The following is a 22,328-nucleotide window of genomic DNA, read 5'->3' on the forward strand; positions in this document are numbered from 1 at the left end:
AGAAAGAAAGAAAGAAAGAAAGAAAGAAAGAAAGAAAGAAAGAAAGAGAGAAAGAAAGAAAGAAAGAAAGAAAGAAAGAAAGAAAGAAAGACTATTGCTTCATCAGAGTTATTTTCAAATGAAAACATATCCACCACCAGTAGAGACTACAGGTGAATGTCATGACCACACCTTGAACATGCAGGGTCTTGCTTTCCTTTCATTCTAACCTATAAGTCATAAGGTTGCAATGAAGGCTTCCTTCAGATTCCTATAGAGGACCCAAAAACATGCTACCACTATACAGCACAGCTTCTTCTCTGAGCACTTCACCACACAAAGCACACAGAACCACAATTTCCAACCACAAATTTACCTCTTTGCTCACATAGAGAAAACTAAGTACAGTACTTTACTCCTATGTAATGTCTTATTTTGTTTACCTTCTCTTCTGTATTTTATAACATATGGATATTATATTTGGCTACATATTATTTAGATTGCATTTAATGAAGCTATAAAAATGTTACTTAAGCTGGGCACAGTGGCTCACACCTGTAATCCTAAACACTTTGTGACTCCAAGGTAGGAGAATCACTTGAGTTCAGGAGTTCGAGACCGGCCTGGGCAACATGGTGAAACCCCATCTCTACAGAGAAAATAAAATTGTTACTTACTGGTTTGGTTAAGTGGGAAGCTGGAGGTAATGTTGGCAAAGGTACTATTGTAGCTTTAGGTGTTGTGAAAGGAAATGCATTTGGTTGTGAAATTATAGGACCAGGAATCTTCACCCAGTAGATTTTGTACTTCTCAACAACTGTGACTCTGAAATGCAATACCAGTGAGATTAGAACCCTCATTGTGTCCTGTCACAATCAGATCAAAACATTAAAGGGAAAAAAAAGAGAGACTAAACTAGAAAAACATGACTTACTACCTACCAGGACTATTAATTTTGTCTGAGGCAAATCTCTAACCACTCTTTCCCACCCCATCACTTGATAAATTTGTATTGCTTTCTCTCCCTCTGTCCCTCTTTTCTTACTTGTCTGTTTCGGGGGCATATTCCAATAGCCGTGATGTCAGACCCAGGGACAAAACTGCACAGATTTCTATTTCCTGGCATATGAAGAACATATTACTACTCATTTCAGAGTGCAGTATTCAATTCTTCCAAAGGGCATGTGTAGCAAGCAACTACAGCAAGAAGCTGTAATAGAGGCTGCATCGGTAACCATCAGCTTTCACTGGGGTCACATCCCCTTTTTCACATTCCACCTAACATACCGGGGCAGAGTTGTGCTACTGTGTGTTGGGGACCTATGCACAAAGTGAAGAAAACAGATATGTCAGGATAGCAATCCTTCCCTTAAAATATATGTCCGTATCACCACTCAGGAATCATCACAAGGCATCATAACATTCCATTTCCCCTTGTATGTAGGATAAGGAAGAAGTACTGTTTTAATTCTACTGAGTTTCATAATTCTGAGAGGCACGCAGTCTTATCTGAGAGTCTAATCTGCAAGTTGTAACACTGCAGAAGAGTCATCCAAATTTCAGGGCTTCCATTTGTATTCTCATGCTAATACAGGAGTAAGTCTAATAGTAGTGTTATATAACATAAAGACTCAAGTATTAATTGATAGCTCTTATTAGGATTAAGGCCTTGCAAGACTTCATTCACTCAACAAATGTCTATTAAGTGCCTATTTGGTGCCAGGTCCTGCGCTAGGTGCTAGGTATACACTGGTAAAAAGCAAAACAAACTCCTACATCAGGAAGGTGGTGTTATTACTATACCAAAGCTCTCCCACATGGGTGAGTGTCCAATAGGCACAGAAAATGATACATACTAATTATGGTTTCAGTTATACTCATAGTTACAGAGTTGTAAACTCTTTTTTTTTTTTTTTCTTAAGAGATGGGGTTTCACCACGTTGCCCAGGCCAGTCTCAAAGCCCTGGGCTCAAGTGATCCACTGCCTTGGCCTCCCAAAGTGCTGGGATTATAGGCAGAAGCCACCATGACTTGCCCAGAATTATAAACTCTTATACTCACAGAAACTGTGTGTGATTTGGAGCACTGCTTGGAGCATTCCAGTAGACTTTAACTTCTGTTTTTTTAGATGCACTTCTGTGACTCACAGCTGATCCCTGAAATAAAAGGGAAAAGAACTACCATTCAGTCACTCAATAGCTCAGCATGGCTGGAACTTCTATCATTTTGCAAAGTAATTTATCGTTGCATGACATAAGCATTCTGGTGAGGACTATTTTATTTAGAAGAAGGACTCGGCCGGGTGCGGTGGCTCACCCCTGTAATCCCAGCACTTTGGGAGGCTGAGGCGGGCGGATCACAAGGTCAGTAGATCGAGACCATCCTGGCTAACACGATGAAACCCCATCTCTACTAAAAATACAAAAAATTAGCCAAGCATGGTGGTGGGTGCTTGTAGTCCCAGCTACTCGGGAGGCTGAGGCAGGAGAATGGTGTGAACCCGGGAGGCAGAGCTTGCAGTGAGCAGAGATCGCACCACTGCACTCCAGCCTGGGTGACAGAGCGAGACTCCATCTCAAAAAAAAAGAAAAAGAAGGATTCAGGCACTCCATAAATGAAATGTTGATTGGTTGACAATATATTAGCAGCTGGCTCTGTGAATAAATGAGAGTCAACAGAAATCTAAGAACTGAAAAGAGTTGTGAACACTGGGTACGTTAACACTAGATAGAGCTTGTTCACTGTTTCATGTACATTATAAATTTATATCTCTTCCATTAATAGACGCAAATAGAATACAGAAGATTCATTGAAAGAGAAGAACTTCCTGCCTTCAAATACGTAGCATGATATTTTAGTAATTCTTTCTCTTGAACAATCTTGTTTCCCACTTTCATGCACCTGGCCAACTCCTACCCATTCTTTGAGGCCTCACTTGAAGATCACCTGCTCCAAGAAGCTCCCTCCCAGTTCCTTCCAGCCTGTGTGTGGCTCCCTCTGCTATGCTTCCCACTCACTGTGTATGCTTCTCACCAAAGTTATCACACAGTTCTACTTATATGTTCATAGATGTGCTTATATGTAAGGTAAGGAGTTCTTCAAGGAACAAGAGTAAGTCTTGTCCATCACCTATCCCTCCCATTCAGGACCATTTTTGGTATAATAAATAAATGAATGAATGAATGGAAAAAATTAGACTCCTGTCATACTCTAGATCTCTGCCTTCAATATTAAAACCCTTCAAAAATTAATATAATAGAGCCAATATTAATATAAAACATCACAAGCTATAAATTCTTCAAACTACTTTACCTTTTATAGAGTGCTGATGTGTAAAAACATATTGCAAGTAAAATTAAGGAAAAAGTCTGATCGTTGTGAATCTATTTAGATGTTTACAATACATGGTTAATGTCATTTATCTTGCAACCACCGCCTTATAGTGCAAAGACCCCCCAAAAAACTGACAGAGAACAATTTCAAGCTACAGTTGACCCTTGAACAACACAGGTTTGAACTGCATAGGTCCACTTACATGCAGATTTTTTTTTCAATAAATATATTAGAAAAATGTTTGGAGGTTTTCAACAATTTGAAAAAACTCAGACAAACCGCATAGGCTAGAAATATTGAAAAAATTAAAAAGTTAGGTATGCCTTGAATGCACAAAATATGTAGGTATTAGTCTATTTTATCATTTACTACCATAAAATACACACACACCTATTACAAAAAGTTAAAATTTATCAAAACATACATACACAAACAGACCGCACATGTGCCATTCATAGTCCAGAGACATACAAACAAATGTAAAACTGCAGTATTAAATCATAACTGCATAAAATTACGGTAGTTGGGACTACAAGCACATGCCACCTTGCCCAGCTAATTTTTGTATTTTTTTATAGAGATGGGGTTTCGTCATGTTTCCCAATCTGGTCTCAAACTCCTGAGCTCAAGCAATCCACCAGCCTCAGCCTCCCAAAGTGCTGGGATTAGAGGTATGAGCCACTGCACCCAGCTTTTATTGTGTTTTGTGCACTACTATAAACCTTGAATAACACCATGGGACCCATATGAAGTGCCACTAGTGATGCGGTAAGTGTTCCCAAGAAGCACAGAAAACTTGTGACATTACAAGAAAAAGTTGAATTGCTTGATATATACTGCAGATTAAGGTCTGCTGCTGCAGTTGCCTGCCGTATCAAGATAAATGAATCCAGTATAAGAATCACTGTAAAAAAAAAAAAAAAAGAAAAGAAAATTCGTGAAGCTGTCACTGCAGCTATGCCAACAGATGCAAAAACCTCACACTTTTTGTGAAAGACCTTTTCATCTCATATCGGAAATGCAGCTTTTATGCAGGTGTAAGAATTGCTATAAGAAGGGGATACTTATAGACTAATATTATTCAAGAAAAAGCAAAGTCATTATATGACAACTTAAAGCAAAAGGAAGGTGAAGGGTCTAAAGCTGGAGAATTTAATGCCAGCAAAGCATAGTTTGATAATTTTAGAAAAAAAGTTTGGCTTTTAAAATGTCAAGATAACAAGAGAAGCAGCTTCTATTGACCAAGAGGCAGCAGGCAAGTTCCCAGGCATCATTAAGAAAACCATTGACGATACCATCCTGGCTAACACGGTGAAACCCTGTCTCTACTAAAAATACAGAAGGCCGGGCACAGTGGCTCATGCCTGTAATCCCAGCACTTTGGGAGACCGAGTGGGCGGATCACCTGAGGTCAGGAGTTCAAGACCAGCCTGATCAACATGGAGAAACCCCGTCTCTACTAAAAATACAAAATTAGCCAGGCGTGGTGGCATATGCCTGTAATCCGAGCTACTCAGGAGGCTGAGGCAGGAGAATTGCTTGAACCCAGTAAGCGGAGGTTGCGGTGAGCCAAGATCCCACCATTGCACTCCAGCCTGGGCAACAAGAGTGAAACTCCGTCCAAAAATAATAATAATAATGCAAAAAATTAGCCAGGCGTGGTGGCGGGCACCTGTAGTCCCAGCTACTCGAGGCTGAGGCAGGAGAATGGTGTAAACCCGGGAGGTGGAGCTTGCAGTGAGCTGAGATCGTGCCACTGCACTCCAGCCTGGGTGACAGAGCAAGACTCCATCTCAAAAAACAAAAACGAAAAAAAAAGAAAGAAAGAAAAAAAGAAAGAAAATCATTGAGGAGAAAGTGTATCTGCTTGAACAGGTTTTTAATGCAGACAAAAGTGCCCTATTTTGGAAATAAATGCCACAAAGGGCACTTATTAGTAAAGAAGAGAAGCAAGCACCAGGATTTAAGGCAAGAAAGAGCAGGCTATCTTTACTGTTTTGTGCAAATGCAGTCAGTTTATGATCAGGACTGCTCTTACCTATAAAGCTGCTAGCTGCTAATCCCCGAGCCTTGAAGGGAAAAGATAAACATCAGGTGCCGGTGTTTTGGTTGTAACTATAAGAACTACTGGACAATGAGAAACCTGTCTGGATTGGCTCCATGGACGTTTTACCTCTGAAGACAAGAAGCACCTTGCCAGTAAAAAACTGTCTTTTAAAGGTTCTTTTGGCCGGGCATGGTGGGTCATGTATGTAATCCCAGTGCTTTGGGAGACTGAGGCGGGTGGATCACTTGAGGTCAGGAGTTCAAGACCAGCCTGGCCAACATGATGAAACCCCATTTCTACCAAAAATACAAAAATTAGCCATGCATGGTGGCGGGCGCCTATAATCCGAGCTACTCAGGAGGCTGAGGCAGGAGAATCACTTGAACCCAGAAGGCAAAGCCTGCAGTGAGCTGAGATCGTGCCACTGCACTCCAGCCTGGATGACAGAGCGAGACTCTGCCTCTAAATAAATCAATCAATAAATAAAGGTTCTATTGGTATTTGATATAGTTTGGATATTTGTCCCCACCCAACTCTCATGTTAAATTGCAATCCCCAACGTTGCAGGTGGGAACTGGTGAGAGATGTCTGGGTCAGGAGAGCAGATTCCTAATGGCTTGGTGCTGTTCCTCAGGATAGTGAGCAAGATCTGGTTGTTGTAAGATGTGGCACCTCCCCTCCACCTCCACCAACTCTCTCTCTTGCTCTTGCTTTCACCATGTGAAGTGCCTGCTCCTGCTTCAGCTTCTGCCGTGAGTAAAAGGCCATGAGGCCTCCCTAAGGCCTCCCCAGAAGCTGAGCAGATGCCAGTGCCATGCTTGTACAGCCTGCAGAACAGTGAGCCAATTAAGTCTCTTTCGTTATTAAATTACCTAGTCTTAGACACTTCTTTTGGCAACACAGGAACAACCCTTATACAATATTAGACAATGCCTCTGCTACCCAGAACCCTATGAGCTCATCACCAAAGCCACTGAAGTGGCCTCCTTACCTCCAAATACAATGTCTCTAACTCAGTCTCTAGCTCAGGAAGTCTTAAGGACATTTAAGGCTCTTTACACACAGTACTCAATGGAAAGGATTGTCAACGCTATGGAAGAGAACGCTGATAGAGCATCATGAAAGTCGGGAAGGATTACACCATTGAAGACACTATCATTGTTACAGAAAAAGCCAAGAGAGCCATCAAGCCCAAAACAATAAATTCCTGCTGGAGAAACGCTGTTATCTAGATTTTGTGCATGACTTTAAAAGATTTACAGAGCCAATCAAGGAATCATAAAAGGGACTGTGGATATGGCAAAAAAGGTAGGGGATGGAGGGTTTCAAGATATGAATCTTTGAGAAATTCAAGAGCTAATAGACACCACAACAGAAGAATTAACAGAAGACAACTTGATGGTGAGTGTTTCCAAACCAGTGCCAGATGACAATGAGGACTATGGAGAAGAAGCAGTTCCAGAAAACAAACTGACATTAGACAACCTGGCAGAAGGGTTCAAATTATTCAACACTGCTTTTGCCTTCTTCTACAACATGGACCCTCCTATGATATAGCACTGAAACTAAAGCAAAGCAGGGAAGAATTGGTACCACATACAAACATTTTTAAGAAAATGAAAAAACAAGTCAGACAGAAATTACAATGTATTTCCATAAAGTTACACCAGTGTGGTGCCTCTCCTGCCTCCCCTTTCACCTCCTCCACCTACCCCAAGACAGCAAGACCAGCCCCTCCTCTTCCTTCTCCTCTTCAGCCCATTCAACATGAAGGCAATGAGAATAAAAACCTTTATGATGATCCACTTCCATTTAATGAATAGTAAATATATTTTCTCTTATTTTCTTAATAAGATTTTTCTCTTGTCTAGCTTACTTTATTGTAAGAATACAGTGTATAACACATATAAATACAAAATACGTGTTAACCAACTATTTGTTATCAGTAAGGCTTCTGGTCAACAATAGGCTATTTGTAGTTAAGTTTGTGGGGAGTCAAAAGTTATACACAGAATTCCAATTTTCCCAGGGGTGGGGTCAGCACCTGTAACCTCTACATTGTTCAAGGATCAACTCTAAACACAAACCTGTATATCTTCACAAGTCAAAAGTTGTGACACTTCACTGTCAATCAACGTGAAGGAGCCAACAGGAGGGCCATTCAGATTCTCAGCATTACGCGCTTCTAGGAGAAAGCCTTTAAATGGATGCCCTGACAAAGTAACTGAGAAAAAGACAAAAGGATTGGTTAAAAAGCTTAGCAATATCAAAAAGAAAATGTTTAGAGGTCGTACATTACAATTAGAATGAGGTGTATGTATGCAAAACTACTCCTGGAGAGAAAAGAGTCATCCTATAGGCAAAGAAGCTCTAAACTGTGTTCCATAAGATGTTCACTCCGTGAGCCATTCCGCAAAGAGAAAAGAAAAATAGGTGATGGTCCAGGGGCAGTCCATAAGGCTAAGTTAGTTTATACCTATTGGGTACTATGCTTATCACCTGAGTGATGAAATAATCTGTACACCAAACCCTCGTGACATGGAATTTACCAGTAAACAGACCTGCACATGTACCCCTGAACCCAAAATAAAAGTTTAAAAAAAAATGTTTACTTGACCTCATTAGAGGAAAAAACATGAGGTGTTTTCTTTTGAATTCCAGTATTTAATACAGTGTCTGGCTCACAGTGACACTCAATAAATTCTTACTGAATTTTTTAAAAAAAGAAAAACACTAGATGAAAGTAAATACTTGTTTCTTTGCTGCAAATTTCTTAGGGTATTTAATATCCTACTGTACAGTGTGAACTCTAAGGTATATTATATATCACACAGAATATTCCAAACTTACTTTTTCTATAAACTCTCTGTGTAACAGAGTACCTATCAACATTTTGCATTTCTAGAGTTGCAAAAAATAAAGTTTGCAAAATGCTGTTACAGATTTATCTTTAATAATCAGCCTACATTTTACCAGAGAAATTAGAGAATTATTCTTAAAATTATATGATGTTAAGAAGGACAAGGGTTTATATATTTTAAACAAGATAAAATAAACTTTATTTTTCTCTTCTCTTGAAGTAATAGCACAATTAATAAAAACAGTAAATAATGAAAAAAACTTATTTTAAAGCCTGTTCTGGATGGGGAATACACAGACTACTTAAGTAACATAGTCATCTGGAACCAAAAATAAGAAGTATGATAGTATCTTACAAAAGAAAACAGATTTAAATGAAATAGTCTAAATCAAATAATAATAAAGATTCAATAAACAGTAAAAGAGTGAAATCCAAAATGTAAACAGTTAATCCCAGCCCGGTACCTTCAATCTGATCTCCTGGTCTGAATGTCATCTGACTCACGGAAATGTCATGAACAGGAACAGACTGTGGACTATGACCATGTTCAGGAATCATTCCATGGCATGACTGTGTTACTTTTCCATTGGGATAATTAGCCACATAACTAATGTGCAACAGAAGTATGCAGGTACCAACAGTAAATCCAGAAACTGCCATCTCAAAAAGAAGATTAAAAGCCCATTATTGTCACATATAATTAAAGTAAAATATAAAAGCTTTTACACCACAGGACTATAATTCTAGATAACTACTTGCTTTCTGTGTTCAGCAAACCAAACCATATTCTCAACATACCTGATAAAAAGAAAGTGATATGTGAAGTTTCACCTGAATTTCAATCTCAGCTCTACAAATTACTGTGAGACTTTGGGCAAATCGTTTAATCTTCCACTTCCTTACCTGAAAAATAAGGAAACAAAGACCCTCTTTTCAATGTTTTTTGTTTTTTGTTTTTTAATTAAGACAGAGATCTCGCTCTGTTGCCCAAGCTGGAGTGCAGTGGTGCGATCTTGGCTCACTGCAACCTCCACCTCCCAGGTTCAAGTGATTCTCCTGCCTCAGCCTCCCCAGTAGCTGGGAATACAGGCATGCGCCACCACACCTGGCTAATTTTTGTATTTTAGTAGAGACGGAATTACACCAAGCTGGTCTCGAACTCCTAACCTTAGGTGATCCTCCCACCTTGGCCTCCGAAAGTTCTGGGATTACAGGCACGAGACACTGTGCCTGGCCCAATGTTGTTTAAATAAAAATGAAAATATAGCTCAAACTCTGACAAGGACGATAATAAATAATAGCTTTCATTATTATCAATTGGAAATAATAAACTAGTCAATAAAAGCAAAAGGTTTTACTCCACCTCATCCTAGAAAGCTTAAAGAACAAAGAAGAAATGTTTCTTCTGGATTTAAATATCATCACCCGAATAAATCTATGATAAGACTTTTCCCAACCTCCTATTAAACTGATCATAATGACTGGATGGATAATTTAATTTGCAATACTGAAAACTGAGGATAACAGAGAACCAATTGGTAGAGATAATATTTCTACTACCTGTAGCCCAGATACTTCTGAATTAAGAAACACAATTGTCAGCCCACACAATCTTCTTCCCTCCCACGCCTCCAATTTTCCTCTTACCATCTGGATAATAGAAAACCAGCTACTTTACCTCAGTCCCACCCTCTTGTAGCCCAGATCAGCCACTTTGCTTGATGCATGTATTCAAAACCTGCAAATCACAGGACTCAATAAGGCGGGAGGTGATGAGCAGTGACACGTTGCATGGCAGTAAATAAAGTTAACACCATGGACAGGTTAAAGATGGGAAATGCCTAAGAGGCAGTAAATTATTTATAGAAAATGAGTTTTCTATATCATATATCTGGTCATAGACAAAAATAATAGCAGCCTTAGAATCACTAGAAAAAATTATTGTTTTTTTAGTTATGTCAATCAGGAGCAAATATTTAACTGCAGCCTAACTTGCTGGGGTTTTATCAGAGTCTATATGACCTGCAGGAGGGGAAATACCCAATTCCTGCCCACATTAGCCATCCTGTTTCACCTAAGTGGGGGAAGAACCTTGAAGCGGTTGTGAGGTTCACACTTCAGGGGCATAAGCTCACTAAAAGACTGAGGTCTATTCATGGGGCTACAGAGAACAGTTCTCCTCCTCCCACTCCTTACCACCACATCATTAAAGGCCTATTTACAGCAGTTCCTTTTACCCACTGCATCATGTCCAGTTATTAAGAACAAATTACAAGGCATACTGAAAGTCAGAAAACACAATTTGAAGAAACAGGGCAAGCCTCAGAACCAGACTTAGATGTGATGGAGATGTTGGAATTATTAGACCAGGAATTTAAAACATTATGATTAAGATACTAAATGCTTTAATGGATAAAGTAGATGGTACATAAGAACAAATGCACAGAGATGGAAATTCTCAGAACCAAAAAGAAATGCTAGAGATCAAAAACACTTTAAAAGAAGTGAAGTATGGGCTTATGGGTAGACTGGACATATCTGAGATAAGAATCTCTTAGCTTGAAGATATCTTAATAGAAAAATACCAAACTGAAAAGAAAAAAAAAAAGACTGAAAAAAAGAGAACAGATCCAAGAACTGTGGAACTACAAAAGCTACAACACACATGGAATGGGAATTTCAGAAGGAGAAGAGGGAAGGAAACAGGAGAATTATTTGAAACAATAATGACTGAGAATTTCCCCCAAACTATTATCAGACACACAATACCAAGTGGGATAAAAAAAAATCCCACATCTAGGTATATATGATGGTTCATTTATATGTTAACTTGATTGGGCTGAGGGATGTTCTGATAGCTGATAAAATACTATTTCTGGAGTGTCTATGAGTGTATTTCTGAAAGAAGTTAGTATCTCAATCAGGAAACTGAGTAACAAAGATCACCTCACCAAAGTGGGTGAGGGCCTAAATGAGGGCCTAAATGGAATAAAAAAGCAGAGGAGGAGGGAATTACTCTTTCTTCTTGATCTGAGATATCCCTCTTCTCTTGCCCTCAGACATCAAGGCTCCTGATCTTGGGGTCTTAAAACCATAGGACTTACACCAGCAATCCTTTCCCCAACCCAAGGCCCTCGGACCTGACCAGGAGGTACACTATGGGCTGACCTGGTTCTTAGGCCTTTGGGCTTACACTGAACTATCCCAGCAGCTTTCCTGGTTCTCCAGCTTGTAGACAACAGATTTTGAGACTCGTGGGCTTTCAGAATCATAAGTCAATTTCCATAATAAATATAAATAAAATCTTATTTTAATCTGTCACTTTGGAAAACCCTGATTAATATGGCATATCATTTTCAAACTACAGACATCTAAGTTTTTTTAAATCCTGCAAGAAGCCAGAGGAAAAAGATAGGAATAAAGATAAGAACTATATCTGACTTTTGCTCAGAAACCACACAAGCAAGAAGAGAGTAGGGTGAAATATTTAAAGTGTTGAGAGAAAAAAATGGGCACCATAGAATTCTATACCCCAAAAAATTATCTCTCAAAAGTGAAGAAGAAATATGAAGACCTTCTCAGACAAACAAAAATTGAGGGAATGTGTTGCCAGTAAGACCTATCTTGCAAGAAAAGTGAAAAGAAATTCTTAAGAGGAAAGGAAAACAATAAAGGTCAGAAATTCAGATCTACATAAAGAAAGAAGAGCATTGGAGAAGAAATAAGTGAAGGTAAAGTAAAAACGTTTTTCTTCCACTTAATCTAACATGAAAGTTTGTTTGAAATAATAATACTTATAATTCTCTGTATATGCTTATGTATGATTATTTTCATATGCTTCTATATCAGCAAAATAAATGACAAGATATAAGGGATGGTGAGATAGAGCCAGGACCTCTCTCTTAGGGACCTACCTCTCTCAGCCTTCATAGAATTAAAGAAAGGTAGGACCTTGCTCTGGACTAGACTTTGGCTTAAGGAAATGTGATTGGTTTGATCTTCTATCCAGACCACTAAAACTTTCCCCATATCAACAATAAGGCTGTTTTGCCTTCTTATCATTCATATGTTCACTGGAGCAACCATTTTCTTCAAGAACTTTCTGTTTGCATTTAAAACTTGGCTGACTGGAACAAGAGGCCTAATTTTCAGCCAGTCTTGGCTTTTGGCATGTCTTCCTCACTAAGCTTAATCATTTCTAGCTTTTGATTGAAAGTGAAAGATATATGACGCTTCCTTTCACTTGAAAACTGACAGGTCATTACAGGGTTTTTTGTTTTTGTTTTGTTTTGTTTTGAGACGGAGTCTCGCTCTGTCGCCCAGGCTGGAGTGCAGTGGCTCCATTTCGGTTCACTGCAAGCTCCGCCTCCCGGGTTGACGCCATTCTCCAGCCTCAGCCTCCGGAGTAGCTGGGACTACAGGCGCCCGCCACCGCGCCCGGCTAATTTTTTTATATTTTTAGTAGAGAGGTTGTTTCATCGTGTTAGCCAGGATGGTCTCGATCTCCTGAACTCATGATCACTCACCTCGGCCTCCCAAAGTGCTGGGATTACAGGCGTGAGCCACCCCACCCAGCCTATAGGGTTCTTAATTGGCCCAATTTCAATATTGTTGTGCCTCAGGGAATAGGGAGGCCTGAGGAGGAGAGAGATTGGAGAATAGCCAGTTGGAAGAGCAGTCAGAAGATACACAGTTATCAATTAAATTTGCCATCTTTTTTTTTTTTTTTTTTTTTTTGAGACGGAGTCTCGCGCTGTGTCACCCAGGCTGGAGTGCAGTGGCGCGATCTCGGCTCACTGCAAGCTCCGCCTCCCAGGTTCAGGCCATTCTCCTGCCTCAGCCTCCGAGTAGCTGGGACTACAGGCGCCCGCCACCACGCCCGGCTAGTTTTTTGTATTTTTAGTAGAGACGGGGTTTCACCATGTTAGCCAGGATGGTCTCGATCTCCTGACCTCGTGATCCGCCCGCCTCGGCCTCCCAAAGTGCTGGGATTACAGGCTTGAGCCACCGCGCCCGGCCAAATTTGCCATCTTATACGGGTGCAGTTTGTGTCTCTACAAAACAATAGAAACATCAAAGATCACTGATCACAGATCACCATAACAGATAATGAAAAAGTTTATAAACTTACAAAAGTGTGGCCAAGCGTGGTGGCTCACACCCGTAATTCCAGCATTTTGGGAGGAGCGCTTGAGCCCAGTAGTTCAAGACCAGCCTGGGCAATATAATGAGACCCCCATCTCTATTTTTTAATTAAAAATAAAAATAACAAATAATAAATAACAAAATAGAAATTTACCAAAATGTGACATAGAGACACAAAGTGAGCATGTGCTGTTGGAAAAATGGTGCCGACAGACTTGCTCAATGAGGAGTTGCCACAAGCCTTCAATTTGTAGCCAGGCACAGGACAAGGGGGCTGGCCTCCAAACCCTGGGCTCAAGGGAACCTCACCCCTATTATCCCAACACTTTGAGAGGCTGGGGATGAAGGATCCCTTCAGTTCAGGAGTTCGAGACCAGCCTGGGCAACATGGTGAGACCTCATGTCTACAAAAAAATTTAAAAATTAGCTGACTGTGGTGGCACATACCTATGACCCCAGCTACTTAAGAGGCTGAGGCAGGAGGATCCTTTGAGCCCAAGAATTCAAGGTGGCAGTGAGCTATGATCACACCACTGCACTCCAGCCTAGGTAATAAAGCAAGACCTCTGTCTCAATTTTTTTTAAAAAAAAAGGCAGGGTGTGGTGGCTCATGCCTGTAATCCCAGCACTTTGGGAGGGAAAGGCAGGAAGATTGCTTGAGCCCAGGATTTCGAAACCAGCCTGGCTGGGCAACATAACAAGACCCTTTTTCTTTTTTTTAACAATTTTATAATTTTTTTAATAATTTAATTTAAAAAAAAAAAAAAAACCTTCAATTTGTAAAAAAACACAGTATCTGCAAAGCACAATAAAGTGAAGTGCCATAAAGCAAGCTATCCCTGGTCGGGCACGGTGGCTTACACCTGTAATGCCAGCACTTTGGGAGGCCGAGGAGGGTGGATCACGAGGTCAAGAGATCGAGACCATTCTGGCTAACTGGTGAAACCCCGGGTCTACTAAAAAAATACAAAAAAATTAGCCAGGCTTTGCGGGTGGGCGCCTGTAGTCCCAGCTACTCAGGAGGCTGAGGCAAGAGAATGGCGTGAACCCGGAGGCGGAGCTTGCAGTGAGCCTAGATCACTCCACTGCACTCCAGCCTGGGTGACAGAGCAAGACTCTGGGGGAAAAAAAAAAAAAAGAGCTGTCCCTCTATATCACTGATCACTTTAAATGTCAATTGTCTAAATGTAGCAATTAAAAGATCATCAAAGTGCATCAGGAAACAGAACCTATTACATGTTTTCTACAGGACACCCACTTTAAATATAAAGACACATATAGATTAAAAGTAAATGCATAAAGAAAGATATACTATGTTAACACTAATTTAAAGAAAGCAGGAGTAGCTACATTAATTTCAGACAGCAGACTTCAAACCAAGGAAAGTTATCAGAGATAAGGAGAGTTTTACCTTATAATAAAAGGGTCAATTCTCCAAGAAGACATAACAATCCTGAATGTGTATGCACCTAACAATAGAGAATCAAAATAAGTGAGGCAAAAACTAATAGAACTATATGGAGAAATAGATGAATCCACTATCAGAAATGGACAGATCCAGGCTGGGTACCATGGCTCACACCTATAATCCCAGCACTTTGCTAGGCCAAGGTGGGAAGATCACGTGAATGAGGCCAGGAGTTCGAGACCAGCCTCGGCAACATAATGAGACTGTCTGTAAAAACAAACAAACAAATAAATAAGTAAATAAATAGTTGGGTGCAGTGGACTACACAAGTAATCTCAGCTACTCAAGAGGCTTAGGAGGAAGGATGACTTGAACACAGGAGTTCAAGGTTGCAGTAATCTATGGTCACACCACACCACTGTACTCCTGCCTGAGCAACAGAGAGTAAGACCTTGTCTCAAAGACAGAGAGAGAGAGAGAAAGAAATGCACAGGTCCAGAAGGCAGAAAATCATTAAGGACATGGGTGAATTCAACAACATCAGTCAACTGGATATAATGGATATCTGTAGACTATTTCATCCAACAACAGAATACACATTCTTCTCAAGCTCACATGGAATGTTCACCAAGATAGACTACATTCTGGGCCAAAAGATACAACTCAATAAATTTAAGAGAATAAATTTGTGGGATGCAGCAAAAGCAGTGCTTAAGGGGAAATTTACAGCATTAAATGCATATATAGTTACATAAACAGATCCCTCACTAAGTCAAACTACAGGAATTCCTGTTAAACCCCAGATATTGTGCTGGGAGATACACACTTTAACCAGCCCTGCACCTAATGCCAGGAGCTGCTAAGTAAACAGCATAGGGTCCAACAGTACCATATACCCCACTATTTATCAAACATGAAAGCTGGGGAGAATTGTTTTCATTTGAGGAAGAATGAAAGAAACAAATGAACCAACCAAGAGCTTCTGAAAAATATCTACAACATAAAAGGAGCTTAAGATTTCTCCGTGGAGAAAAATAATAATAATAATAACAATAATGGTTGATTATTATAGGAAACAGAATATTTAAGGAAATAACTGCAACCAGGTACAGTAGTTCACACCTATAATCCCAACACTTTGGGAGACAAAGGCAGGAGAATTGCTTGAAGCCAGGAGTTCGAGACCAGCCTGGGCAACAAGTGAGACCCCATCTCTCCAAATATTTTTTAAAAAAAAATTAGCCAGGCACAGTGGCATGCCTGTAGTCTCAGCTACTCAAGAGGCTGAGGTGGGAGGTGGGCTCCTTGAACCCAAGAGATCAAACCTGCAGTGAGCTATGATTGTGACACTGCACTCCAGCCTGGGATTGGAGGGAGACAGAGAGAAAGGGAGGGAGGGACAGAGAGAGGGAGGAAAGGAAGAGAAGGAACATCACTATTTAATCGACTTCATCATTATTAAGAAGATTAAATGTAGTCATGTGCCACTTACCTAAAGAATGGTATAGTGAAAATAGTTACTTCAGTTTAACAAATATTTATTTGGCACTAACTTTCTGTCAGTGAAAATGGAAAAAAAAAACAAAAACAAACTTGATATCCAGTCTCTGCTATGCACTAAACAGCTGAACAGCATCAACCAAGTCACTAAATCTGTTTCATCAGTTGGAAACACACCAAGTGAACCAGAAGAAATTCAAGGCCACCTTCAATTCTACTATTGTATGATTTTAGAAAAGCAAAGTGGAAAAGCATATTGGGAATTATTTGAGCAAGAAGTATAAGACAAAAAAGGGAAGTGACTAAGACACCACCACCCATCATCAATTAGGAAAATATAACAAGGTCAGAGAGGAACCTGTATAATGGCAACTTCTTTGTCCTCTGTCAAATGCTGACTGTTCAAAGTAAAGTTCTATTTTCATTATAATAGCTAATTATGGTTTTCCAGTTAATGTTTTAAAGTACAACTATTTTTCAAACGGATACATTAATTCATTAGCCAACCTATACTAACAGATCACATAATTATGACAGAATAGGAGTTAGTCATGGAAACATTTAACTTAAAATTATGGATTGTCAACAATGAGCTATTACATTATGAAATCATCCTTTAAGCACAGAAAGGACTCCTACCAATTATGTATGATTTTCTTAAATTAATATTCACATTCTATTGTCTATACAAAATAGAAGATAAAACAAAAAAGATTTATTTTGTCCACCCAAGACAGAGACAGATTTATTATTTTAGAAGACTAAAAGAGCAGTTATCCTGATTCTCTAACTAAAATATTCCCAAACCTGATGAGATTTGTACAGTTTTCTTTCTTACCTGAAAGACAAGTGTTTAGTAAAAGGGTATGATGACTGCTTACACCATGTTCTACACATATCTCACATAAAGATAAAACCTCAAAGCAAGTATATTTTTTATTATGTAAATACAAAATTCTTATACTTAGATGAAAATGTAATTATTATTTGATTGTGGGCCACAGAAGCAAGTGATGTTAATCAAGAGAATATATTTATTACTAAGTAAAAATTCAGACAAAACTAGAATTCAATCAAAAATATTTAGATGTAAGAAAGTCATTGGAAAAAGTAGTATGTGTTAACAAAAGACTTTTTAAAATAAATTGGTCATTAAACGTCTTAGTATTGTGCAACTCTAAGAACATGTGAGAATAAGAAAAAAGGAGGAAAACAATATTTTAAAACCATGTCAGATGATTAAGCTAGCAAACAGTGAATCATGTCTAGTTATATTGCATTCAAGTTCTAGCTCTTGTTAGTCATTTATTTTAAATTAAAGCATCAAAGGAGTTCAAAAGTTGACATGCATACAAAAAAAACTGTGGGAACTCAGCCCAGTTACACCCACCCTACATTACCTAAGATATGAGTGAAGCAAGTACTGAGTCTTAATTAATGCATAGGTATGAAGCAGCAAGGAATTCTTAATTATGAAGAATGAGATGCAAAAAAGCAAAAACTTAGCCAAAATAATTCACTATAAAATATCTACATAATTTGGAAAAGGGTGTCTTTTTTTTTTTTTGCAATATATAGTGGTTTTAATTTTTGTTTACTACATCCAAAGTAAGAAATATTTTTACATTATAGCCCAACAAACATTTCATGAAACATTATTTAGCTTTACTACATGTTGTAGATGTATGTTTCCTATTTCTTCCTTTTTTGTTTTATGCTGGTTACACCCTACTGCATTATTTCACCAATGGATCTTAACCTGCAGTCTGATGAACATTACTTTATGGCATGCATAGACCATTAAGTTTCATCCTTGAATCAAATTCTAAATTAGGAGTATCAAGAATTTCAGTAAAAAAGAAAAGTTCTCAGAATCAAAGGAACAAACAGGCTAAGCAACAGGGAAAATTTTTGGAGATAGGAGCTGGATTTATCCAAAGGAAAATGCCTTATTCTCACTTCATTCCACTTGTGAGCCTGAACAAAAAGTATAAATATGGCTCATATATTAGCATTCTCACAGTAATCTTCTGTATGATAAAGGTTGTTGTTTAACTACACATAATATAAAAACGCAGCAATCCTTAAGTCACTTGGAAGCTCCTTTCAGAATTTCCATTGGTTGCATTCTTGTTTCTTTCTTCCATCAAGTACATTTTACAACGTTTAAGGTAAACAGCCACTTCCAACTCAATATTGTTTTCATTTTATTTTATTATGAGAATTACAATGGCATTATTTTCTTTTATTTTGGCACAAGTGCAATACATTTTAATTAATTTATGTCTTAAACATGCTTTTATTTCTAGGCTTTTGGCCTGAAAACAGAACCGCCATTTATAATATTTGGAAACCAAAAAGTATCTATGACAGGTTTTAATCAACTTAGAAATTTATTTTGCCAGGCTAAGGACAATGCCTGGGGAAAAAAAAAAAAAAACACAGAATCACAGAAACAGTCTATTGTCTGTGCCTTTCTCCCAAGAGGACTTTGAGGACTTCAACATCTAAAGGGGAAAAGGGGGCTGGAGGGAAAAGAGGAACTTGTCATTCATATGTTCCAAGACAAAATGAGCAGGTAGGAGAATAGTCAAGTATGTATTGGCTTATGCTCAGTAAGCTGGCACTTTACGTAAGATAAGGTAGCTACCTGTGGAGATATCTAACCTTTTATCTGTAGCTCTCTGCTTTGAAACAAAAGGAAAGGCAGTTGCTTGCATGACTCAGCTTTCAGCTTAATTTCTTCCTCTTGGCATAATGAACTGAGGTCAAGTTTTTGTTTTTCTTTCACATATTGCTTCTATTAGAAAATGAACTTGAAATTCCAAACTGAGTTAGAAACTAATCTGATGTTGCAGGAAGCCAGGGACCCCAAATGCAGGGACCAGCTGGGGCCATGGCAGAGGAACATAAATTGTGAAGATTTCATTTTAATATGGACATTTATCAGTTCCCAAATAATACTTTTACAATTTCTTACACCTGTCTTTAATCTCTTAATCCTGTTATCTTCATAAGCTGAGGATGTATGTCACCTCAGGACCACTGTGATAATTGTGTTAACTGTACAAATTGATTGTAAAACATGTGCATTTGAACAATATGAAATAAGTGCATCTTGAAAAAGAACAGAATAACAGTGATTTTTATGGAACAAGGGAAGACAACATAAGGTCTGACTGCCTGTGGAGTCAGGCAAAAAGAGCCAGATTTTTCTTCTTGCAGAGAGCCTATAAACGGAAGTGCAAGTAGGGAAAATATAGCTAAATTCTTATCCTAGCAAGGAATATTAATATTAATACCCTGGGAAAGGAATACATTCCTGGGGGGAGGTCTATAAACGGCCACTCTGGGAATGTCTGTTTTACGTGGTTGAGATAAGGACTGTGATACGCCCTGGTCTCCTGCAGTACCCTCAGGCTTACTAGGGTGGGGAAAAACTCCACCCTGGTAAATTTGTGGTCAGACCAGTTCTCTGCTCTTGAACCCTGTTTTCTGTTGTTTAAGATGTTTATCAAGACAATTCGTGCACTGCTGAACATAGATCCTTATCAGCAGTTCTGCTTTTGCCTTTTGTCCTGTTCCCTCAGAAGCATGTGATCTTTGTTAGACCCTTATTAGTAGTTCTGCTTTTTGTCCTTTGAAGCATGTGATCTTTGTACCTACTCCCTGTTCTTACACCCCCTCCCATTTTGAAGCGCTTAATGAAAACTTGCTGGTTTTGACACTCAGGCGGGCATCATGGTCCTACAGATAGGTGATGTCACCCCCAGCAGCCCAGCTGTAAAATTCTTCTCTTTATACTGTCTCTCTTTATTTCTCAGCCGGCCGACACTTATGGAAAATAGAAAGAACCTATGTTGAAATATTGGGGGTGGGTTCCCCCAATAATCTGGGGACAGTGTAAATTTGTTAGCTCAGCATTTCATCTAGGATTTGGGGCAAACCTGGTGAGCTTAGCACTGTCACTAAAAACCTAGACTGAGGATAGAGGTGGAAATAGGTGTTTACCTGTTGAGTTGCAGAGTTAGGTAGGAAGACTTTTAGAAAAATAGGTAAAACCACAGAAGGATAAGGAGATTGACAGAGTCACCAAGTTAAGACTAAGCACAAGATATATACAGACAGCAATAAAATTTTTGGGACAAAGGGAAAGAAAAGGATTGTAGTTTTATCATAGAGTTGAAGGAAAGGAGACATAGAAAAAGAGGAAAAGAAATGAACACTCTGTGATGACCTGGCAGTTAGAGACCACGTCTGATGGAATCCTTATAAGCAGCAGATTTCTCTTCATATTAGAGATGAGGAAACTGAGGTTAAGGAATATACCCTAAATCACGCATACTTAGGATTTGAACCAAAATCTAACTGCAATAGCCATGTTCTTTTCACTCTTCATCACTGTTCCCTGTTTAGAGAGAAGGTGAAAAGTAAACAGGTCCAGCAAGGATCCATGTTTCACAGGGACAAACAATGTGAGTGGGGAGCTATTGGGACAAAGGTTGAAATCTAAGTTCACCTACCTAATTCAGAATGTTAAATCTGCTTTGTAAGAGACTGAATAGCAATGTAGAGATTTATTTCACAGAACTAAAGCTCCAGAAAGAATGAATGTAAAAATCCATAGATGCCTGAAAGCATAAGTTGTGAATAAGTGGTAATTGCCACTATTTATAACATCACTATTAACTTTCCATCTCCTCAATATGTACTAATCTTTTCTGAACACTACTGGTCTTAGATAAACTGAGATGTTTGCATGTTTCTTGCATCTGTATTTGATTTGTTCAAACGTAAAATATTTCAGAAAATATGCTCCTTTTCTTTCTAGTAATTTAATTTTACCTACATAGAAAACTTCTATACCAAAAACTAAGTTGACTTTGATAGCTGAATCTCAAATTATAGGGAAATTGAAAAATAGGTCAAGTATTTCCACTTCCCCAGATAAAAATGTTTCAGACTCCATTTTCACAGAAGGAAGTGAAGAAAAAATGATTTTTTTAATTAACAATCAGCGTTATGACATTTTCAGAGAAGGTTCTAAAAGACAAAGGGCATAAAAGTGGCACATTCAATACCAGTTTAAGATCTGTCAGATCTGACAACTTAAGATGGCAGGAAAGGCTTCTTTTCTTTTTTCTTTTTTTTTTGGCGGGGGGGGACGGAGTCTCACTCTGTCACCCAGGCTGCAGTACCGTGGTGTGATCTCAGATCACTGCAACCTCTGCCTCCCAGGTTCAAGCAATTCTCCTGCCTCAGCCTCCCAAGTAGCTGGGATTAATTACAGGCACCTGCCACCATGCCCAGCTAATTTTTGTATTTTTAGTAGAGACGGAGTTTCACCATGTTGGCCAGACTGGTCTTGAACTCCTGACCTCAGGTGATACACCTGCCTTGGCCTCCCAAAGTGCTGGGATTATAGGAATAAGCCACCATGCCTGGTCAGTAGGAAAGACTTCTGAAAAATATTTTAGAGTTTGAGTGAAAGTAAGACAAAGTAAGGGGAAAGGAAGAAAAAAACACTGGAAAAAAAAGTAATTTGAAACTCTACAATCTAATCCTAGTTTCTCTAATCACAGCACCATCAGCAAGTAATCATTCAATTTTCTTTTTAATTTTGTTTTGGGAGGGTGGCGGGAGGGTCTCATCTCACTCTGGCACCCAGGATAGAGAGCAGTGGTGCGATTTCTCAGCTCACTACAACCTTCACGTATCAGACTCAAGCAATCCTCCCACCTCACCCTCCCGAGTAGCTGGGACCACAGGTGCATACCACCATGCCCAGCTAATTTTTAAATTTTTTTGTAGAGACAGGGTCTCACTATGTCACCCAGGCTGGTCTTGATCTCCTAAGCTTAAGCAATCCTCCCGCTTGGCCTCCCAAAGTCTTAGGATTACAGACGTAAGCCACCTCACCTGACCAATTTTTCCATTTTCTTTATTAATTTTCTGGAAACATGATTGGAAACAAATATCTTATTACATGATATACAGGTTTCATTTGAATCACTCCATGTTGCCCTCACAATAATTCTTTCCTTAAAATAAAATTC

The 22,328-nt window shown here is 39.0% G+C and overlaps 1 protein-coding gene across 1 annotated transcript in view; it reads right to left on the minus strand.

Moving 5' to 3' along the window:
• Positions 1 to 22,328, minus strand: part of FRRS1 (ferric chelate reductase 1) — a 59,082-nt gene that overhangs the window by 31,703 nt on the left and 5,051 nt on the right. The window contains exons 2-6 of the mRNA XM_025404951.1: positions 9,018 to 9,122; positions 8,684 to 8,879; positions 7,447 to 7,583; positions 2,041 to 2,135; positions 657 to 804 (exon numbers count right to left, since the gene is read on the minus strand). Coding sequence (XP_025260736.1) covers positions 657 to 804; positions 2,041 to 2,135; positions 7,447 to 7,583; positions 8,684 to 8,879 — 576 coding nt within the window. The 5' untranslated portion in view covers positions 9,018 to 9,122. The remainder of the gene's footprint in view (positions 1 to 656; positions 805 to 2,040; positions 2,136 to 7,446; positions 7,584 to 8,683; positions 8,880 to 9,017; positions 9,123 to 22,328) is intronic.

The sequence above is a fragment of the Theropithecus gelada genome, chromosome 1 (genome assembly GCF_003255815.1).
Source record: "Theropithecus gelada isolate Dixy chromosome 1, Tgel_1.0, whole genome shotgun sequence".
Classification (NCBI taxonomy): domain Eukaryota; kingdom Metazoa; phylum Chordata; class Mammalia; order Primates; family Cercopithecidae; genus Theropithecus; species Theropithecus gelada.